The sequence below is a fragment of the Callionymus lyra genome, chromosome 14 (genome assembly GCF_982586985.1).
Source record: "Callionymus lyra chromosome 14, fCalLyr1.hap1.1, whole genome shotgun sequence".
Lineage (NCBI taxonomy): Eukaryota > Metazoa > Chordata > Actinopteri > Syngnathiformes > Callionymidae > Callionymus > Callionymus lyra.
The window spans coordinates 15906481-15924555 of record NC_141831.1 but is presented as its reverse complement, the minus strand read 5'-3'; the positions used below and the strand labels follow the sequence as shown (position 1 = coordinate 15924555).

The 18075-nt window shown below is 35.7% G+C and overlaps 1 protein-coding gene across 5 annotated transcripts in view; it reads right to left on the bottom strand.

Annotated features, from left to right (window-relative positions):
* nrxn2a (neurexin 2a) overlaps nt 1-18075 on the bottom strand; it is a 185836-nt gene that overhangs the window by 71179 nt on the left and 96582 nt on the right. For 4 of the 5 annotated variants that reach the window (XM_087807851.1, XM_087807854.1, XM_087807855.1 and 1 more), the window contains 6 exons: nt 16800-17183; nt 13529-13732; nt 10453-10479; nt 5389-5508; nt 4072-4453; nt 1253-1443 (listed from right to left, as the gene is read on the bottom strand). In XM_087807851.1, coding sequence (XP_087663977.1) covers nt 1253-1443; nt 4072-4453; nt 5389-5508; nt 10453-10479; nt 13529-13732; nt 16800-17183 — 1308 coding nt within the window. The remainder of the gene's footprint in view (nt 1-1252; nt 1444-4071; nt 4454-5388; nt 5509-10452; nt 10480-13528; nt 13733-16799; nt 17184-18075) is intronic. The other variant, XM_087807853.1, reaches the window with a different exon arrangement.

Here is an 18075-nt window from a genome sequence, read left to right as displayed (position 1 = left end):
AGGAGCTGAATAAGCTGAATATCTGACTTATGATGAATTCTTTATTGTTTCAGCATTCACCTTAAGCCAGGAAGGATGTATTGTTTAGAATTTGGAAGACAAAAGTGAGGATCCGTGAACATTTCACGTTCTATTTCTTTGTATTTTCTACTTTCATTGTTGAATAAAATCAAGTGTTTCCTCATGCATCGTCATATACATAATTCTTTGTTGGTTTTTGACAAGACTGTTTATTTGAGCCAGGGAAGGAGGTAAGACTGCTAAGCCAGATTACTCTGCATTATCATTTTTATGTAGAGGAGTCACAAAGGCAGATGTTTTATAACATTGCTGACAACATTCCTCAGTTGTCGTGTGGAAGTAAACAGCACGACAATGTCCCCTGCAACGCCTTCTTTGTTGCATTGGGTCAAAGCTTGAGCCTGCTGCGTTTTAGCGCCGAAGAGTCGAAAACAATACAAAAATTGAATATTATATTAAATCGCCTAAGAATGCAGTGACGACTGACAGATATTGACTTGGACACTCCTGTTTCACGCCCATACAGAAAACTAGTGCGGGAATGTACACACAATTGGTCTGTATTTATGCGGCTAACTAACCATTATTTTTACCCCCTATTTTATACTTTATTTCATATTTATGAAACTAACAATTGTATCCAATTGTGTAGCTCTCTCTCTGATATATCTTTTCTTTTTTTACATTTGGTTCCTTCTTTCTGAAGAAAATATATTTTCCTGCAGGATTATTGATAGATATTTGTATTTTGAAGTCAAATTTATTTGATACTTATTGTTGATAGATTATGTCAACTAAGCAAACACTGGTTTAAACTTGTTTTACTGTTTAATGCAAGAACACCTTATGACCAACAGTGTATTAGTTAGTAGTTTTTAATGTAGTCGCTTATAATCAACTTTGACATAAACACTCAAACATGTGGAACAAAAAAACGACTCTTTTTTTTTTTGCATTTTCCATTGTAGAGATTGTTTTTTTCTGTTGTTTTATTGTTTTTTGTTAGCAATTTCAGACCCAACAATATATAGACAGCCGACAAATACACTCACTCACTCAAGTCTGTGAAGCACAATCCACAAACATGCTAGCTGCTATTTAAATCAAACAAAGCCCATTGAGCAATAAATCTCTCTTCAGTCCAATAATCCAGAATGTTTTAGACAAATACTAAAGCAAATAATGATCATCGATCAAGATACAAATAACAGTCTAATAAATGAACATTTACCTTTTAAATCCAAGTTGCGTGCTCCGTTGGCGTGCTGGGTGACGGTACGAGCATCAATCTTGAGGATGTGCACGTTGTTGTTGTCACGAGAGATCACCACGTTGTGCCACTGGTTGTCATTGAGTGGCTTGTCGGAGTTTCCTTTCATTAGTGACGGCCCATTTCCCAAGTCAAAAACATAATGGATGTACCTACGAGACAATGCAGATGTTTGTTGACATTTACTACGTCTCATCTATCATTATTTCTCCAGATAGCAAAACACCATTTACCAAATGACAGTTTTATGTGATGATCTAAATAATTTGTTGGTGATTAGAGCATTGGCGACAATGACACGCAGCAGTGAGTACTCGCGCTCGGTGTTTTGAGACTCCATCATGGGCCTGCTGGGGGTGATGCTGATGTCTTTTTGGACTATTAAACCAAACTATTTCTAATATAAAAAGCACATTTTCTGTCTTTTATCCTTTCATAATTCAATTTAAAGAAACTCTGAGGCAACATTAACAGGCCAGGAGAGAAATATATATTCACAAAAACTGAAAAAAAAAACACAAACAATGATTAATAAGTCTTACAAGTTATTTTTATGGAAAACGTATAATTATCTTAAAACTTTTATTAATAATATACAGTATATTGTGTTATATGGACATTATTCTTGCATAGATGATTAATATTATTGAGTTTCCTTTCTTTTATATTAGTGTATTGCCCTTTTAAGACTTTTTGGCTAACATTTGTAAAATAAAGGTCACGCAAGCACGTCCAGCGGCTGTCGGTTCATTGACCTATCTTGTTTACAAACATTCACCTAAATGTCTAACACAATGAGCGGATAACTCACAAAAAGGGCATCGAACAAACATTGACAAAATAACAAATACAACTTTGAATCTTTATTTTGTCAAAATTAAGTGTTTTTGCACATATGTTATTTATTTTATAGTTTCATCCTGTTGTTCCATTAAAAATGAAAATCAACTTATGATAAAAAAACATTAATATTAAATGAAAGCAAAGATATTACTGCCATGTTGTTGCTTAATGTACTCATGTTCAATTTTTTTTTTACTTGTAAAAGGAATCCTAGAATAGAAAGTATCCACAGTACACTGCATTAAAAATAGTTAGGTTAGTTTAGGTAGAACTTTATTGATCCCTTTGGGAAATTGTTTTTCCAATTAGACACAGCAATACAGACGATTATTCATAAAAATAAAAATAAGAACAAGAACAAAGAGAAATATCCATGGTACACTGCATTAAGGAAAGTATCCATGGTACACTGCATTAAAGAAAGTATCCATGGTACACTGCATTAATGAAAGTATCCGTGGTACACTGCATTAAAGAAAGTATCCACGGTACACTTCATTAATGAAAGTATTCATGGTACACTGCATTAAAGAAAGTATCCACGGTACACTTCATTAATGAAAGTATCCATGGTACACTGCATTAAAGAAAGTATCCATGGTACACTGCATTAAAGAAAGTATCCGTGGTACACTGCATTAAAGAAAGTATCCACGGTACACTTCATTAATGAAAGTATCCATGGTACACTGCATTAAAGAAAGTATCCACGGTACACTTCATTAATGAAAGTATCCATGGTACACTGCATTAAAGAAAGTATCCGTGGTACACTGCATTAAAGAAAGTATCCATGGTAAACTGCATTAATGAAAGTATCCATGGTACACTGCATTAAAGAAAGTATCCGTGGTACACTGCATTAAAGAAAGTATCCACGGTACACTTCATTAATGAAAGTATCCATGGTACACTGCATTAAAGAAAATATCCACGGTACACTACATCAAAGAAAGTATCCGTGGTAAACTGCATTGAAGAAAGTATCTACTGTACACTGCATTAAAGAAAGTATCCACGGTACACTTCATTAATGAAAGTATCCATGGTACACTGCATTAAAGAAAGTATCCACGGTACACTTCATTAATGAAAGTATCCATGGTACACTGCATTAATGAAAGTATCCATGGTACACTGCATTAAAGAAAGTATCCGTGGTACACTGCATTAAAGAAAGTATCCATGGTACACTGCATTAATGAAAGTATCCATGGTACACTGCATTAAAGAAAGTATCCGTGGTACACTGCATTAAAGAAAGTATCCACGGTACACTTCATTAATGAAAGTATCCATGGTACACTGTATTAAAGAAAGTATCCACGGTACACTACATCAAAGAAAGTATCCGTGGTAAACTGCATTAAAGAAAGTATCTACTGTACACTGCATTAAAGAAAGTATCCGTGGTACACTGCATTAAAGAAAGTATCTACTGTACACTGCATTAAAGAAAGTATCCACTGTACACTAAAGGGTTAATATTTTAATTGGACATGAAGTAACTAAAAAACAATTCAACGTCAACTAGACTGAATCCGTTGAAGAAGGAGATGTGGCATCTATGACAAGCTGCTACACTTGACAGGAAATGTTCGGAGCTGACCAGCTAGTGTGACAGAAGGCTTGAAGGCCAAATCTTCAGTATGTGTTTTCCATGTGAGCGTCTGTTGAAGGAGGCCTCCTGCTGACTAATGACTGCAATGTATGAGATTGTCAGCTTCCAGTTTCCTGTCCATTTCTTTTCTTTGTTTTTAATTAAGCAAGGATGAGACGAAGGGATGGAGCTCGAACAACTGGCAAAAGTCTTATAAAGAAATTGAAAATATGTTGTTTAAAATATTTTTCAACTCAATTATATTATTCTTATTATTAAATGAATATGAAGCAACAGAAAGTACTGTGTACAGCTAAGATTAAGCTTAAACACTTACCCTTTAACCAGCTCCACCACGATGAAATCACTTCCATCGCCAGAGTTGTACAGGATGAGACCGTCCGGACTGGTGGTCTTGAACTGGAAAAAGAGATGCATGGAGGCGTAGGCCTGCAGCGTGGAAAAGGCCAGGTAGCTTGCTTGGGTCAGGAATGTCACTGGATTGGCCACGATGTGCCTCATGCCGAACCGTGCGTTCAGCTCGCAGTACGAGATGTCGCCGTTCTTGCACTGGTCCAGGTAGAGGATGCCGTTGAAGGACAGCGACTGCAGATGCCCGATGAAGTTCGAGGGCATCACGGAGATGAACCGTCGCTCCGTCATGATTCCCGTCTCAATGTTGTTGAACTCTAGGCGGGTGTGGGCTCCGGTCATGTGACCTAGAGACAGTTGATGTTGAACATAATGTGTTTATGAAGGATCTTAACTTCCTCAAACATCAATTCAAACTATAATAACATAAATTGAGAAGGAGGTGAATACTATTTTCATTGAAAAAAGTATAAACAAGGCAGATTTAATATAAACTGTTCTTCCTGCAAATCCTTTTAAAAAAGTTAAAATATTGTTTAATTTCAGTACAAAACATTTGAATAACAGTTGAAAATGGTTAGATTACAGTTAATTGTTGTTTGATTGCAGTTGAAATTGAGATTTTATGTGCAGGATTTTTATAAAACTAGAATTTACTATTGTTTAAGATTTACAGATAAAATAAATGTATAGGACAAGATGAGATTTAAGTTAAAAATACATTTAAAAAATCCCTTTTTTTTGTTGAATTGTCATGATACGTAAACATTTTTTTTATTTTAAATGAATGTCATCAATTGTAGTACAATTTCCAGACCTATCTAAATATCATAGACCTTAGGGATAATTGTCGATCTTGTTAAAATACCATTAAAAAATGAAAAAAATTAATGGTAAACACAATCTTGGTCAATCATTCACAATCTGTGGTTTGGCCTCTTCCCGAATTGTTTATACAGAACTCACTGTTAAGTATTTATGTATTAGTAAATCAATCATCCAGAATAGTTTACTGTAACTCATTTCCAAACCGGTAAAAAAGTAATACTTTTATTTGTTTAAAATGTAATGGGTCATTTTAAAATAAATACAAGTATATGTATTTTGAGCAAAGTTGCAAGACACTAATGCATGACCTCAATAAAATAATCCTTATGTAGGTCCTACATTTTAGACTCGTTGACTAGTTCAGCCATGCACAGTATATTATATTCTTAAATCACCATAGAATTGTAAATTGTTAAACATGTTACGATAGCGTTTTGTATCCCTTTTTTTTTACCTTCCACTGTCACGTTGTCGACCGAGAGCTGCAGGTTCTTCCCGCGCCGCACAACCTTCACCGTGTGCCACTCGTTGTCGTTCAGCTTATCGCCAACCATGAGTACCTCGGGTCCTTTGCCTGAGAGGTGGGGAGCAGCAAGTAACAATCACAACACTTCATGTGCACGGTTCACACTCTCAAGAGGAGACACACTCATTCCATCGCTACACAAACTCATACCAGGCTAAAGGAAACCACAATTTGCTCAATTTAGCAACTCAAGTCGACATTTTTCGCTGGTTTAAGTAAAGGATATATTTAAGTATTCCAAGTGTAGTAGATATGTAATCTATATATTCTGCCTTTTATCTATCAAGTAAGGTCCAAGCTAGACGCAGCTGGAAAACGGGCCCAAAATAGATGATTGAGCATCTACTATAATCTCTAAGGAGGATACCAACCACCCAACTTGGAACATTTGGGTCACCAGCATCCAGAACCTTTCAGTCGTGTATAAAACGTCCTTATAAAATGTCCTTGAATTATTCACTACCCTGATGTTTAGCACATTTATTTGATGCTCTTTTTTGTCATCATTATTCCCTTAAAGCATTGGGTCCCCAAACCTTTTTGTTTGTTTCGTTCCATTACAGTTTGTCAGTCATAATATATAATAACTTTATTTATTTATGGAATAAATAATAACCAAATAAAAATGTGGGTTCTTCACAACAAAAAAAAAGTCTGAAAACATAACTATGGGAGTAGAATATAACGACAGAAAGCATGCAGTCTTGATTTTTATTTAGCTATTTTTATAAACCCCCTAAAAATGGGTGGTCATATATTTTTGCCACAAAAATGCATCTCTGGAATTTTTAAAAGGCCGAGCCAAATGTGTAGGCGGGCAGTATCCGGCCCACAGGCCATAGCACTACTACTGCCTTAAAAGGGTTCTGAACTTCACTCTTGCTGACCAAACACAAAACACACATTTTGCACAAAAAAAACAAAAATAGAATACAGCTTTACCGCACAATTAAGTTACTCCATATAGTGGTGAGGCCTGGGGGCCAAATATTTTACATGGTCCTTATAAATTCAACTTCAATTTAAGTAATTGCTTTTTATTTAAAAAGGTTTAATTTTCAGCTAAACATTTCAATAATTGACTCTACAGTAATAAGGACGTTGGAACATAAATAAAATATTTAGTTTCAATAAAAACAACTAAGCCTCGGAATCCATTTTCCTTAAAAGCATCCACTTATTTTCTTCCATAACTCTCCATCTTGAAAGAAACACGCAGCCTTGCATTCCATAAATCGAGAACAATCAAGTCTTTTTTTTTTTTCCGAGCAATCGAGATTGAAAATAGGTCACAGTGCAGCGTCTTGCCACTGCAGCACCGTCATCCCGCATCAGCACCGATGCAACAGGCCGACACGCCAGTTCAAAGGAGTTCTGACATCGCTTGGGAAACTAATTGGCCATGCCTAAGCTGAGTGTGCCTGTGGGGGTTTGTCTGTCTAATTGATCTCTGGGCACAGGAGAATTACTGGGGACGTACAGGGGGCAATAAATGGAAAACATCAACTGGTTTTCCAAACACTTCAGTGTTTCATCCTCCAGGGAAATAATACAGTGACTGTTGCTTCAGAGTCCCGAGCTTCTCTCCCCGCCCCCCCCCCCCATGATAGCATCCCCCTGCTGGATATCGACGACGGACACCAGAAGGATCAATCGCTCCAAACCATTCTACCTCTCTATTCCATGGATTTCTTGAGTAATGAAAAAAACACACTGCTTGAGGGAATTTATCGGAGCAGAAAGCAAACACGTTTACTCTCCAAATCTCCGTCATGAACACAGAGATGTTGGGAAGACTCTCTGTAATGAAACAAGTAAAAGTGAAGAGGCTTTTCTTATCTGTGTTTCCCACTGGGGGGGGGGGGGTCTGTGGTGCCTGAAAACAAATCCTGATAAGAGAAGGAAATATACAGAGACACACATATTACTGGTCTTCTTGGTGAAGTCAAGATTCCTTACCATAAACTGCTATTAAATTAGTATTTTATTTGACGTAAGTCATGTCGCCACATAGTGGCCACTGGACATAAATGTCAGTTAAATGCCAGCAAATGTCATTGTTTTATTGAAGCCGTCTATAGGTTCCTGTTCTCCAAAGATTATTTGTGTTGCCATGAATGTATGTTCCTAAAATCATTATGTGGATGACACGCTGATGTATTTACATCGTTTAAAGTCAAGTTAGAACTCAATCAAGAGACAAATTTTTGTTTAATTGAAACAGAAATGTACAAAGATAATATGTAAGCTTAAAATCTGAACAGAAGACAAAATCAAAAGACCTCATTAAAGAGAAAAAGATTTGTATAAAGCTTAAATATTGCTGGGTCTGTTTGAATCTTCAATAAATGTTTCCTATTGAGAAAGTTTAAATATGGAATCTCTAGAAACAAACAAAAGAAAAATCAGGTTTCAGCATATGAACTTATTACACTAGTAGACAATAAACTACTAATTTAAAAAGTTAAATACTATAATGTTAATATTGTAAAAATGTCAACATGGATGTGGACAGATTTATTACTCATGGCTACTTATATTTATCTATATCTATGGCCGGAAATACTAAGTAAATGGGATTTGAATTCTGGACTGTAGACAGAAACTCAATTTACTTTGCAAAACAGAGGGCAGGTGCAAACTTTCATTTTGCGAAAATAGTGTTTGACTAGTTGTTATTTAAGTAGCCAAGTTTGAGCAACATTATGTTGAACACAATGAGCTTCTGTTGGTTTTTCAATGCAGCCTGTGCTAATATTATTTAAGTGGCTCAACAAAGTTGCATTGATACTTAATTGAGTGTGAAATACATTTCCAATTTAAATGCATAACTTCATCAAAGTGTCATATTTATATGGCTTAATAATACGCTGAAAATAGGACAGACTGCTGATAACAATGTAACCATTCACAATGAAGCAACAAAATACAAATCAGAATTTGCTTATTTTTCTGATTAAATTATATACTAAGTTAAAGCAAATGCTTTTTTGTATTCACAACAGTGTTAAATGTAGATGCAACATTATCAACGTCTAACTGCAGACAAGGACAAGATAAATCGAATGAATGAAATAACTCTAATCCGCTTTTTTCTGTTTCTCTGCAAGGCAACAGTAAACCAGACAGTCTTGTATCACCACTCAGACGTCTGCTGCGAGAATTAAGAAAAAGTCTTTATAAAAGACAAGAGATCATAAGAGCCTTTTTTTATTTTTCCTCCTTCCTAAAATACATTTCTGAACGCATGTAAAGAAGTAAACCTGCTCACAATTCCTTCTTCCGTCCAGAGTCATCTATCGCTCAAACTAAACCTGATGATTAAACAAGAAGGACTTCAAAAGCTTCTGTTCTACGGATCAGCACTAACATTGAGGCCGAGGACAACGAGTGAATCAACTGATTTCACAGCAGAGCATTTCTGATTTCATTATTTTGTATACACAAACTGCTACAATGAAAAATAATTCAGTCTTTGAATGCATTATTTTAGGGCTTCCTATTATTAAAATTCCTATGTAGTGGATGTTGACGAAAGATGACATCACATCACGTGCTTGCAGAAGTGCTGTGGCATGCTTCATATTACATTACATGGCTTAGAATATTTAAGAAATGATACACAGCGCCCTCTCCTGGAGAAAACACGATCAACGTTTCTGCTTTAAATATGATTGAATATAGAATTGTTTAAAAGAAAATAAGGGTTAATTTGCAGTGAAAACCAGTTGTTACTGATGTTGGTCCAACAGCTTATTATAGTGTATTAAGAGCAAAAGAATGTTCTCAAGTTCTCCAGCTGAGTTTGACCTATTTAACATCATAACAGGATTGGCTGGGTAAAAGCTTATTTTCCATGACATTTAACTGACTCTGTAAAGGGTTTACAAGAGTGATCCATGATTTTCTCACAAGAAATACTATTTTCGTGATGAATAAAGACGTATTTAAAGTTTACCACTCATGTATGTAACATGACAATATTGAAAAATAAACATTTGTTTTTCTTCATGTCATCTTCTATAACCAATATTACAGACCAAGCATTCACACTCAGAAACATTCTCGCAAAACTTACCATGAGAGCAGAAGCAGCGTTTTTACACTTTTTATTTGCCAATATTTGACCTTAATGTTAGTCCATCTCCAACAACGCGGCGCCAGAGTTTTGCTAAAGGGCAGTCATGACTTCCTACTAAGCCATTTAACCCCTGTCACCTGCTTGTTTAGCCAGCTCTCGACTCCACTGGCGCGTTTGTGTTAAAATAAAAGATTTAAAAAAGCAACACAGGGGATATAAAATGAGCTGACAGCTTCAACTTAAGCGTTATAGCATATATATATGCATATATATATATATATATGTATATATATATATATATATTTATTAAACTTTGATTAAAACAGTATTTTATGTTTCCTCAGAGATTGTTTTACTGAAATCAAATTAATTTTATCTATGAAAAAGAAAAAAAAACTTGAATCTGTTTAACTTAATAAAGCTGCATTAAAGTGGATATCATTGTTTTGTGACTCATCGTGTCGGAACAAAGAGTCGCTCATTAATTATAATCAGACGATTTCGAATGAGCAGATTATCTTGAGAAACTCTCCTATAAATTAATTTCACATCTACAAATCTACGGAGGGTTTCAGGTTACTAATTCATCTGAACAGAGGCAGCCACCTCCGAGCAAAGAAAAATCAATTTGTTATTTTAAAGCTGCGGCATCATGCTGCAGAGATGAAACGATTGTGTTGATCCTGATACACAAAGCAGAAATAAATTCATTTTTAAACAAATTCCCGGGTCTCAGAAGCATGTATTATACTCGACCGCTTGTTCTAATCTCTGTAATATTGTGCTTGATCAGGACAGGAAGCGATAAAAGAATGAATCCATTCATTTTTCTTGGAGATAAGGCTACAGAAGGTATACGATACTATCACATGTAAGTCACTAGACAGTATATAATGTGAGGAGACACTTACTGAGATTACAGTCTATCCTGATACAATCTGGTGAGAGAGAGAGTGAGATGGTGAGATTAAAAGAAAAAAACAGCACAAAAGAGGAGAATATTTCACATCCTTCAAGGTAATTTCTGCAGACAGTTCAGTGCTTTTCAGAGCCCACCATCCGGGGACAGCGCAGAGAGTCGAAACCGCCACTTTCCTCCCCTGTTGTGCTCGCAGCATTACGGAGAGGAAGCAAAAGCTCAGTGTGAGTCTGACACAGTTGGAAACATGAGTAGTCGCAATCAAAGCGGGGATCAATAAGGCTTGTATTTGCAGTAATAGTAGAGGTGCCGCACTTTCTTCTGAGAATTGGCAGCTTTTGTATGTCAACTAACATTTTGTATCAGCAGACTTGACATCCATGTTCTTCTCATTGTCATGAAGAAAACGTTGTTTTGATCATTTATCGACTCCGGTTAACCTCTAATTGTGTCTGGTATTTAAAGCAGACGAGGGGAAAAGTGCAACACAGGGATCACATGTGGCCCTACGACTGTATTTACGTGGCCCTCATGAAGTCAAAGATCATGTAGAAACTAAAATAAAATATATTTTTTTCTATAATTCATTACTGGTCTCTTAACATGAATATAAGGTTTTTGTTTTTAACTAGGAGAAACAATATATATATATATGAGACTTAAAACAAAATAAAAATGAATATAAAATACAATAAAATTATATTTTTAGGAATATTTAACTCGAGTCCACAACTTTTTTTTAATACTTTTCTCTCGTGGCTCCGAAGGGTATATATTTGCACTAATTTAAAAGGAAACATTGAAGCTCTGGTTGTGCCATTTTTAATATATAATTGACTTACAAATAACAAAATGCAATACATAACTGTAATATAAATACTATTGTTCATATTTGTCATGTTTTATATGTAGTAAAAGTCGATAAAAAGACATGTTATTTAGAGAAAAAAAAGGCCATTTCAGTCAGAAAGAAATGGCATTTGTGATGCAAAGTGTTCTATATGGGACAGTTTCTATATTTAATTGCAGTGAAGCACCTCCACTCAGAAACGGGAGTAAGAATAGTTTTAGCTGAAAGCCTCTTGTCTGCTCCTGGGGTCACTCGGTAATGCATTTTAGCACATTAAACAAAGAGGAACGTGGCAATTTGCACGACCTGCAGCCACAAACGAAACTTACACTCAGAGGAAAAAAAAAAAGAAAAAGAAAAATGCTTTGTTAGCATTTTGGCAACTTCTAATAGGCCATATTTTACTTAAAATGTATTTTTTTTAAACAGCATGTTTGAATATGTTGCATTAATGCGACTGAGAAGTCATGAATATTGAGTGCAAGTCATGTGGCTGCGGCGTGCTCTCAAGCTGTCAACCATCACAGAGCAGTGGAAGCAGACAGCCAGAGACCAGTGTGTGTGTGTGTGTGTCTGTGTGTGTGTGTGTGTCCATCACTGGCACTTTGTGCCCAGTGGAGCGGCGCTAAACTGGACAGGCCAGTAAATGTGCAGGGATGGGAGACTACATTGGTTCCATCCTTAGCACGAGCAGTTTAAGTGGTAATATCTGAGCGAGTCATGATAGATCTGGTCTCTGCCTGCCTTCTCCTTGAACTGCAGACGAGGCCATTGAAGGGCTGAAAGAGCAGAGATGGTCAGACGGGGCCTGACCAGAGGGTGAACTGAAAGAGAGAGAATGACCGAGAAAAGAGAGAGAGCTGAAGAGGGTGATGCGAGGACAGACATACCTAGACACCACAGTTGCTTAATTAAAAGCTATCAACACCTTCAATTTCTTCCCCTAATCCTCCCATTTATAGCTTCCCTCTCGTTTAATTTAACATTCGCAACTTAATTAGCAGTTTTCTTCATGACTGACCGTTAATTCAAGCTTCGCTTACCTAAAACAAACCTTTTCTAACTGGTGTTACCAAACAGATTATGTAATTACAAAATAATATATATATAAATATATTAAATTAGGATCTCCCCCCATTTTAGTATATTTGTAGTGTGTGTACTTTTACTTCTGTTAATTGTTTGTTGATATATTTGTCATTATTCTATTTATAATTGTGTTCATTTGATGATTTTATTATTATTCAATTATCATTATTCTATTTTTGTTTTTAATGTTATGCATTTATATTATATTTTATATTATTATTTTTATTAATTTGTGAACTGTTTGTCTTAATATAATGTTTACTTAAGTTAAATGTTTTTTTGTGAACTGCTGTGACTACCCAAATTCAGCCAATGTATGACAAATAATCAATCAATCAATATACCCTTATTTTTTCTTATAATCGGGAAATTTAAGTTGTCACAGCACTTCACAAAAAATACAATCGTTTTTATTGAGTATTGTTTTGATTGTTTAAGCGCTTTGTGACCCTGGTCTGGAAAAGCGCTCAATAAATAATTACTTACTTTACTTACTTAATTACAAAAACAAACATACAGATTATAATAAGAAATACAGTACAAATATTAAAATATATATTAAAAACAAAAAAACAACAACAATAGGAATATATATAAGATAAATAAAAAATAAAAGTTATTAAAAAATAATAATAAAATACAATTTTTAGATAGTAGAATAGTAGAATAAAAATAATATATACATATAAGTTAATTCATAGCTGTATCTTAGCTACCCTCTTAAACTATATTTATTTTATGGGCTTGGGCACATTTTAAGTTAAACTGAAATAATTTGTCACTATTTAAAATAAATATTTGTACAATTACTATTTATATTACATTACACTACTAGGCTTAAAAAATGTAATTAAACATTTTAAAATGAAAGTAAAAAATTTACCAAAATGTTCTTTGTTGATTAATGAAATTGTGGCTTAGTGTTGAAATTTTGCATCAATATCTAAAACCATCTCCTCCTATTAACCCTCCTTTCATCTTGTATTAAAGTGATCAAGCAACCGTGGTGACGGTATCGTCGCGTAGAAGCTCGTGTATGAAGATGAGAACAAAGGGATCCTGAGACAGAGTCAGGTGGTTAATTTAGTTTCGCCCGCGTTCGCCACAGCAGCAGCTTTTTTTTTTTTACCCAGGTTGACAGTGAGCTTGACTCGGCCTCCGTCCAGCTCCAGACGCAGGGTGTCGGCCGACTGCTGGGACGTGGTGGCCATCAGCAGGCCGAAAGCCCTCTGGGACATGAAGCGCAGGGACACGTCCTCGGCCTCCGTGTGGAACGTCCTCGGCAGCTGCACCTTCAGATACATGCTGCCGTCGTAGCTCACCGTGGTGGCATCTGACAGGAGTCCAGAGAGAGCAGACGTTAAAAAAACATCTATAGACAGAGAGTATTTCTAAACTGCACTCTTGAGCATCCAGACTGCAGTTCCCTTCAGCTACAGCAGATGGCAGAAAAAGCCCAGGGCATGTCCACACAACATCTAACTGCTGCAATATAGAAGGCTTTAGAGCACAACACAAGCAAGGATTTAATACTATCCCACACTTATTAGCTGCCAATACATCTGTGTAATTTCTCCGTGATGAGAAAACCATCTGCACGGATTCAAGCCGATGAACTAATGAAACCTCTGCCACCTTGTGACGTTTCATTAATGGATCGGCTTCCAATCGCTTGTACAAGGAAGACAAATATTACACACATTGTTAACCTGCACTGTGGCGTTGCTGGGGTTTCGGTGTTTGCTTGCGAGTCGATTCAAAGTATCTCATTTGCAACGCGAGATGCTATTAGCCCGTTTACTGTATTAGCATGAGATAAGATATGCCAAATTAATAATGTGTCAACATCACAGCAGCAAATAAAAGGATTTCATGACGCGAAGATTATCATTAACAATCTTAATGAGATAAAATGGAAGCTAAATGGGAAATAAAACCTTTTTTTTTTAATATATTTAGACACTGAAATACATATTGTATCTTCATTCCCTTCCCTGGTTTTAAATGTGTCACTGAACCCTCTAAGAAAATATCCATACACTTAATATTTGCAACATTTTGTATCACTTTTTAAATTTGGGGTTTTTCAAATCATATCTTATTGGTGTATCTTAATGTATTTGATTCTTATGTGTACAAAACAAAACTATTCAATTTTTCTTTTTTTACATTTTCAATTAACATGCAAATATTCACTATGTTTGTTAAATGATGTGTCGCATAAATCTTCCAGCTTTAAGATCCTGGTGATGACTGAGGATGAGAGGATACCGTCGACTCCAGGAGTTTTTAAGGCTGGTGTTTAGGCATATTTGACTGCGTACTAGAAATATTCTACAGTATCACAATATATTGCACATTAACGTTTTTTTTATTTTTTATATGTAATTTGATATCTGAGAATTCTTGTCAATACACACAGTCAATAAAATAAATAAAAAACATTTTAAAACTGTTGGTTGTTATACTTTGAGGAGTACTTTTGTGGCTTTATTCTACTGTATTTATCTTTCTTTTTGGAAAAATTAGGAGGTTTAAGAGGAATAAGTAATTATTATGCAGCTCAAATTTAAGGCACAACAATTTCAGACAAACCATTTTACATGCACGGATGTAGCAATACAATATTCCGACAAGACTATTCGATACAGTATATTTCGATTCACTTTCATAATTTAGAAAACAGTTTTAGGGGACACTAAATATCTTGGAATTATTCCACCGGTTTAATTATTATAAATGAAAGCCAAAATATCTCCAAACATCAGATTCAGAAGCTGCTGGAGTCGACTGTATCCTCTCGTCCTCAGTCGTTACTGGGCTCTTGCAGGATTTCATTGTTCTTTGGCATAGAGGACGTAATGAATACATCCAGAGGTTTATTTGGCAACACAAAAATTGACAAACACTTTCAACAATTGCATGTTTTCAATGCTGTTTAATATCTATAAAATATCAATACTCTTAAATATTGCGATATTTAAGTGTATCGCTATTTTCCAAAACTCCTTCTACATAACAGGTTTTGTATAATAATAAATTAATTAATTGAGAATAAATAGTATTAAAACATGAAAAAAAAACATGTTCAATGTGAAGTTTACAAAACATAATTTGTGAAAAATCATTGTAGTTCAAAATCTTTTCCTTATTTTAAACTACTTTAAAAAAAAAAAAATACATTAGGTGTTTTTCTTTGTACTTGTTGTATACAAATGAATATTCACTGGTATGTAACAGTCTTTTTCATTTACTTATGTGAGCGGTAATGTCATACTTGTCCAGAACAACAATCAAGCAAAACATATATTTACTGCTGGGAGGACAAAGCAAACCTCAGATTGGTTCCACTCAATCAGGAGCGGGTTGTCACATGGTTTCATGTTCATGTTTTGAATAATAACACAGTAACTTCTTTTTAAAAATAGCATTTTTTCCAAGAGAAATGGTGAAGGAGGTGGTCATTCAATCATGTTTCATTAACTGAAGGTTCACTAACAGTACCTTTTACTGAGCTTATTTCTTAGAAATGGTTTGTATAAGCAAGAATATGTCAATACTCAATACTCTCCAGGCAACAATAGCACATATTGTGATACTGTAGGAACAAGGATATATGTTTAGTATTGTGGAGTACTTGACTCTACTGTTTTCATTTGTTTTGAAACCAAAATAGGTCCAAATATCAGCTTTAAAAGCTACAGTATCCTCTCATCCTCAGTTATCGCTGGGATGTCACAGGATTTTTTTGTCGCTGCAAAAAACGTAATGACTGCTCCATCTAGTGGGCAGAAGTTGAATTGCAACACAGAAATGAACAAGCACTGTGAATATGTTATTTGTGAATAAAACGTTAACATTAATTTATTTTATCAACACTTTACTTAAATAAAAACCATAAAGAAAAAATATTAAAAAAAAATAAAAGCTAAAGTTTTCGAGGTTTCAGTGACATGTTATAAAACCAGGGCATGTGAATAAAGATACAATCATGACTGACACATTTAAGGATTTGCTTGATGCAAAGGACGCAATGACAAGTGGCAATTGAATATTAACATGTTAATTGTGAATTTTATTTTTTTTATTTTAGACGCACTTTATTAAACTATAAACGATAAAAGAATCCTGGTCACCGAAAGCTATGATTTGAAAATCGATACAGTGCTGGAAAATATTGATGCAGTACCGTGGAAAAGAATATTGCGATACATCGTCAAATCGATATTTTCTAACCACCCTATGTTTTAGAAAGAGATCCTGTTCTAGTGACTCAAAATTGATGACAAAAAACTCAGTATAATCATGAGTAGGTTTCAATATTTTAACCAAAAGAAACACTTTCAATTCTCTTAATAAAACATTTGGCCGGCATGTGTGAAAAGCGCGGAACCACTCACCCTTCTCACAGCTCGGCCCGAGGTAGCCGGTTCCATTACAGTCACAAATGTGACGGTTCCAACCTTCCCTGCACAATCCCCCGTTGGCACAGGTTTCCCTGCTGCACCTGACGTGAGTCTCCCTGGTGCAGAAGCTGCTGACACCGACCGCACTCTGGACCTCGGCCAGCCTCCACAGGTTCCGGCTCTGGCCGTCTATGAAGAGATCCCGAACGCAGCCCACGTAGCCGAGGCCCAGGGAGGCGGTCCACACCTCTGGGGGCAGCACGAGTGCTTGGCGGTCGTCCGGCAGACCTCCGAGATACATGTCCCCGTCCAGGTCAAGGATCTCGCTGCCTTCATTAGCGGAGAAAGGGATGCTCTGGCTGTTCACGGAAATAAAGCCTGCAGGGAAGCATTAACAGTGAGTCAACTCGTACTTGTTAGAGAAAACGGAGACAGGTGTGAGTGGGCTGTGTGAAGTGAGCACAAACTGTGAGTGGACTTCATTGAAACTCTGCATTAAACAGGAGCAGAAATAATAATGTCACTTCCTGTGGAGGGACAACCATAGTCAGAGGTCCATATAGAACATTTGAATGGTGTGTTTTCCAAGATTGACAATTTATGGAATATATTCTTAGAGTGTCGATTGAAAAGAACCGCCATGTGAATTATGGCTATTAAGAGCTGTCAGTTGAAGGTAGTTATTAACAAAATAAAGCTTTACTGTGACATTTACATTTGAAAACTGTACAAATACTGACAAAACACTTTGACCTGTAAATACTGTAATACTGACGTGTTTGATATAACAATGGAATAAATGGTCACCTGTGGCGTTGCTAAGGTTTGAAACGTAAATCCACTGTAAAGCTAGCATGTATTTGACACTTGCAACGCCTTAAACACCATACAGTCAAGTCAAGACGAGAACAATAAAAATCGACATATTTCCTGAAATGTTGGTCTTCTTATATACCTGCGTCGCCATTTGAAAGGAGAAACTTTTTACTCGTTCTGGTTAAAATTTCTCCTAAAAGTTTCGCCAAACCGGAATAACTCGTGCAAAATAAAGGCTCTCAGAAGTAGAAGTAGAAGTTTATATGATATATGTCAGTGTTGTATTAGTTTAAACAACAATAAACCATGAATACTTTAAAATAAATAATAAAACATTTACTGTAATTTAGAGAGGAAGGTTTTATTCGTACTGATTAAAATCTCTCCTCTTAAAACCAATTAAATAAGTGTCTTAAAAGTTTGCTAAACCGGAAGTTGCCCGTATCTGCCAGTT